The 5,983-nt window shown below is 34.7% G+C and overlaps 1 protein-coding gene across 1 annotated transcript in view; it reads left to right on the top strand.

Annotated features, from left to right (window-relative positions):
- Positions 1-1,029, top strand: part of LOC122077473 (probable WRKY transcription factor 40) — a 2,728-nt gene extending 1,699 nt beyond the window's left edge. The window contains exons 3-4 of the mRNA XM_042643423.1: positions 37-156; positions 319-1,029. Of these exons, the coding sequence (XP_042499357.1) occupies positions 37-156; positions 319-678 (480 nt within the window). The 3' untranslated portion in view covers positions 679-1,029. The remainder of the gene's footprint in view (positions 1-36; positions 157-318) is intronic.
- Positions 1,030-5,983: the final 4,954 nt, after the last annotated feature.

The raw sequence follows: 5,983 nt of genomic DNA, 5'->3' as shown, positions 1-5,983 counted from the left end.
TTTGATTCAATATCGATCCTTTAAAAACGTTTTCAGGTAGTGAAAGATGGATACCAATGGAGGAAATATGGACAGAAGACTACAAAAGATAACCCATCACCCAGAGCTTATTTCAGGTGTTCCATGTTTCCAGCTGGTTGCCCTGTCAAGAAAAAGGTGAGAGAGATCTTTTATTGAGTTTGAACTAACCAGTTTTTTTAACTAACCCATGTCTCCTTTTCTTAGGAAGGTCAGTTTGTACTAACCTTTCCTTCAAGACAGCCAAGCATATGAAGAAACAATAAGATGAGCTTATTTCTTCTTCCCTTCTGTGATTAGGTACAGAGATGTGTAAACGACAAGTCATTACTGGTTGCAACATATGAAGGAGAACATAACCATGCGGTTATTGAAGCACCGAATGGTTTCACAGATTCACCAGATTGCACAACCATGGCCTCAACTACCAATTCCCACAGTTTTTTAGCTAATATTAATTTTTCTCAACCAAATACAACCCTTGGTTTAGCTCTTCCTCCGGTTCATGAAGAGAGCACAAGTCCTTGCCATGATTCCATGGATAACAACATAATTGAAGAATATGTAGCTTCCTTAGCCAAAGATCCCAACTTTACTACAACTTTAGCAGTAGCAGTTGCACGGTCAATTGTGACCCTCCCTCATTCTACTCAGATGTGAAATTTGATATATATGTTCTTATTAACCAAGATCCTCTTCTTGGATGCTTGTGGACTTCATTTTTAGGCTGAAGAGAATCCTCATAGGCTGACTCTTGGTATGTAATCTTATTCCTATTAATTTTGTCAGAGAAAGACAAGTAGAATCACTTTTACATGCAGAAATCTAGAAGGATTTTTCCACTTTTAGACAATTACTGATATGAACTCATAATGAGCCCAAAGCTCAGGCTGGGTTTAGGACAGGTAAATCGAGGCCCTGTCAGCAAGCCTAGTCAACGAGCCCAAGACTAGGCTGTAATATCTTTTGTGCCTGGCTCAACTTGATTTTTAATGATATTAAAGTGACCTACTTATCATGGATTTAGGACTTGGGATCAAATCGACCATAATGGCCAAGTTGTTTCTAGAATGGCCTGTCCTGATCAAACTGTATAAAAAAGAAAATGGAGATGCCACAGATTAATAGAGTGGACCTTTCAAAACGAATAAATGTGAAATCGTTAGGATTTTTATGTGGACTTAACTGATACCGATTGATTCATTGGGCCCAAGCAATTATAAACCCATTTTGATTAGGAAACTCTTAGCTCTTTTCATTGTGAGAGTGGAATAGGGTTTTAGGAATTCTATTATAAATAGAATACTGACGGTCTCTGCAGCCATTACTGTAATGCCTTATTGGTTTTGGGAGCACAGCTTTCTCACAAGAGCAAGTGCATAGAAAGAGAGGAAACCCTAGAGTAAGAGGTTGTAGAAGATCTCAGTAGAAGGACTCCACTTGCGTAGTTCGTCATTGTCATCTTCATGGGAGTAATGTTTAACCACATGGGACAGAGTTTCATGATCTATGTTCATGGGACACAGGTACTTCTTTATTCCCATTTATGGTTCATATCATGGTTGTCCCATTGATTATTATAGATATGGTAAATCTATATGGTTATGTATTTTAAGATGGGATATTTTATTGTTCTTGGTTTAGGGACTACACCCATGATTAATCTTTTATGATTGGTTGATGATTCTTGTATTCTAAACACTATAGGGTTATTCATATGTTTAATATGGTAAAGGATCCCCAACAATTGGTATCAGAGCCAAGCCTTATAGTGTTAGAATCAAGAAAAAGGAAAATTGATTTTGTATAGGATTTGGGTCCCAAATCATGAAAATCATAATTTTACCATCGCTTAAACATCCCGTATGGGAAAACCTTCTTCACAAAAGTTGTAGAGCACGAGAAGACGGTTGTGGTGGTATGCCGTAAGTCTCCAAAAACCTCCAGACGTGCCATCACGTACCGTCGAAAATCAGCTACCGGAGCAGAGAGAAAAAAAAAGGCGGCGAGTCATCGCCGGGTCAACTCGAAAACCCTATCGAGTTGACCCAAGGTGCAGTGGGTCAACTCATGACCAACTCTGTTTGACTCAGTCAAAGGTTGACCGGGTCGTTGACTAATTGACCCGGAACCAATATGCCCAAACTGGATTAAACCGCTTCGCCAAACCGGTTGGTTTGGGAAACTATATTGATTTTGATCTATTTTTCTTCTGCAACTTCAAATGGCTCGTACGGGCAAATCGTGAAGAATTTTTCACCCTGGTTTTTTGCGTTGAGTTTAGTTTTTCGTGCTCTTCGTTTTGATATATTATGAGCCTAGTTTTGATCAACTTTTATGGTCTATTTTGTATAAGTTACAAGTATGGGTGGTTAATGATTCTTTATGATTTTTCTATTAATAGGAAGAAATAAAAGAAAATCAACTCATACATTACTTGCATATCAGAATATGAACTTGTTTATTCTTGGTAATGTAGTTCATGCTTTTTTTTATGAATATTTTTATTCATGCTTAAACAATCCCACTTTTAGCTGTCGGAATGAATTTGTAGACTATTACAGTAAGATTGGATGGAATCCACCAAAGTGGTAAAGTTCAACCTTATTGTAATAGAATACAAATCAAATATCTTTTTTGTTTGAAAAAAACAAAGAATAATGGTTGGTAGCAAGGTTGCTAATGTTCACCCAAATGTGACATTATCAAATAAAAGTTAAAGTTAAAGCAAGTGAAAAACAGAATAGGAATTTCTCAACCTAGAAGATGTTGTCCATCCAAAGATAGTGGTACTTTTCGAAAGTTAGAAAAAGTCTCGTAGTAATAGCAGAAACTTGAGTGGACCAGTATGCTTCAGATCCAAAGGTCAGGAATGTAGTTCCGGTTGACACTCTTGAAGTAATTGAAAATTGAGCATTATAATGTTTATTTTTTTTTTTAATAGTTATATGCTTGTTCTTTTACATTTAAATGATGTTTAGTTCATGTTTAAATAATTCACAAATTTAAGCTGCCAGGTGTAGTTGTAAGCTATTGCAGTCGAATTGATGGAACCCACTATAATGGTAAAATCTAAGATTACTGCAATAGGTTTGCAACTCAAAGGTTTTGTCTTATTTTCAAAGACATAGAAAATTATTGACAGGAATTAGGTAATGCTTGCCCAAAGGCGACATTATCAAAGATAAGCATAAATGCAAGTGTACTTTGGGCAGACCTTAACCTAGAAGTTTCTATTCATCCAAAAGTGATAGTAATTTTCGAAGTTGAAGAGCTCCCACGGTCATTGTAGTTTTTGAGTAGACCAGTGCATTCCAAACCCAAAGGTTGAGAATGTAGTTCGGTTGATACTCTGGTTATGTTTAATGATTAGTGATGTAATAGTAGTTTTAATTTTATTGATATTACATACATTAATTAAGTATTGAATGGATTATTCTTCCTTGAGTTGAACCATTAAATTGAATGTCTTTAAAAGTGGCTTGATAATATGGAGGTCTATATTTGCCTCAAAGACCTAGTTTTCTATACTAGGAAAACCAAATCAATAGTTTGGTATTATGCTTTTAAAGCAAAGATTTTTGCCCTAAAAGGCATTGGACAGTTGATCAATGGCAATAAGGTGGATGAGTGTTTTATGACTATGACCAGAGGTTGTAGGTTTATTTATTGTGTTATTTTTATATTCCGGTTGGATCAATTCGGATTGGTTGGGTTGGATTAGTATCGGTTTTGATCAATCCAACACCAAGTTCAGTAACACTGTCATTGTTATTTGAAAACCTATTTATGAACATTAATTAATAAATGTTTGGTTTTCTTCTGTTTTTGGGCTTATGTGAACAAGTTTATATGTATGTCACATTTAACGAATTGTGCTCTCTAATAAATTGATTAATTTATTATTGGTCGAACCAAGTGGGAGGATAGAAGTATGGATCTTAAGCTATTTTATGTGGCTCGACCAGTGGGAGGAAAAATTCGGTATATTAGGTTGCTAGTGGGAGGATGTTACTAGTAGAAGGTCATTATACTAGGTTGCTAGTGGGAGAATAAATTCAGTGTACTATATTGTTTTTCATGCAAAAGAACTATTTTGAGTTTTGCATTGATTTATTATTATCATGATATTGAAGAATTATTTATGACTGAAATATATAGTAATTCATATTCATGTCATTTTGTACTTGTATGTTTTGTTTGAAACACCATATGATGGACAAATATGTTAGAATTAAACTGGGTGTGAGCTTCCGCATATTTTATGTTGCACAATATATTTCTAGGAAGCTATGAAAGCATTGGATGAAATCCACCAAAGTGGCACATCCTATTCTTTCATAGTTTTTTCAAGCGCAGTAAAGTTGGTGACATTTTCCCAAAGGTGGTATCATCTAAGTTAAAGAAAATACATGTATGGAAATGACTATAACTTAGAGGCTTCTAAGCTCATATGTGATAAAAATAATTGTAGTTTCAAGTAAATTTGGATTTACAAGAAGACCAGTGCATTCTTAGCCTAAAGGATAGGAATGTAGTTATGGTTGTGACTCTTGTGTGTTTTATCTACTAGATGTACATTTATTGTGTAGTTTATCTGCTAGATGTACGTATTAAATTTTACAGCCTAGTTATTTGGTATGTATGATTCATACCTGAGATTTTTAGGGTTACTTAATCTGGTTTTAGCTCTCAAGGAACCCAAACAGGTGTTGTTGCTGATCAAAGCACAACTGAAGGGATATAGGAACAATTTTGTTACCCTATTAAGTTTACAATGATTTTGGAGTAATTTTGAACTGACTTTGTCTTAAATCTTGTTCTCTAAATTATTTATCTCCATTTATGCTTTATTTGTTTGTGTTGTCCTTAGTTGATTAAGAAATACATTAAAGCATACACTTCTGTACATATATTCATCTCAAATGTGGAAAACATGATAGGAATGAGTGAAACCCACCAAAGTGGTACATTCAGTTCAATTGTATGTTTCTCAAGGTAAATGTGACATTTGCCCAAAGGTGGTGTCACCCAAGTTTATCGACAAAGTACTCAAGAGCCATATTTTCTGACATTGGTATTATTGAGGTTTTTGATATACTTGGTTAGTGTGAGTTTTATGATCTCATTTAACCAAATATATCATGGTAGCGACAACCAAAGTTTAAAGACGATAAAAGTCAAAGTTTAAAGATGTGTCTGCTAAGGTTTATTGGCAGTGCTTAGCCAAAGTAATTGATGATAAGTCAAGGTAATTGATGATATTTTGTCAGAATTTGTGATGTATGGCTGTATTTAGCCTAATTCCAAAGAAATGGTGATTTACCATAGGCGGTTTGCCAAAGGTTGTGATTTATGGTGGTATTTAACATAAATCTATGGTAGTGGTGATTAACCATAGGCGATTTGTCAAAGTTTATGATTTATGGTGGTATTTAACATAAATCCATAGAAGTGGTAGTTAGCCATAGGCGGTATGCCAAAGTAAGATATTAATTCAAGAAAATGGCGGTTTGTCAAGTGTTGATTAATATCAAAGTTTTCTACCTGTGAGGTTTTCAAGGTAGGCTGATCTTTAGATCAATAAATGACCTATAAGAAAATGTATATTTCATATGATCACAGGTATAATATCAATTCCTTATATATATATATATATATATATGTTTCCAGGCGATTTGGACTGATAGTTTTCTATTATTTGTAACATTAGATAGTTATATGCCGTATATTGAGGTGTATTTTCTACTATTGTTTAACAGTAGAGATTATTGACTAGATCAAAGTTTGTTTGAGAGGTATTCAGTCTTGGGATTATTTGGCTAGGTATCAATGGAAACACATCAGTATCAATGTAGCCCAAGTGAGAGATTGTTAGGATTTTTATGTGGGCTTAACTGATACCGATTGATCCATTGGGCCCAAGTAATTATAGACCCACTCTGATTAGGAAACTCCTAGCTCT

The sequence above is a fragment of the Macadamia integrifolia genome, chromosome 4 (genome assembly GCF_013358625.1).
Source record: "Macadamia integrifolia cultivar HAES 741 chromosome 4, SCU_Mint_v3, whole genome shotgun sequence".
NCBI classification, from domain to species: domain Eukaryota; kingdom Viridiplantae; phylum Streptophyta; class Magnoliopsida; order Proteales; family Proteaceae; genus Macadamia; species Macadamia integrifolia.
The sequence above is the reverse complement of the archived record's forward strand: the minus strand, read 5'-3'. Positions and strand labels throughout refer to the sequence as shown.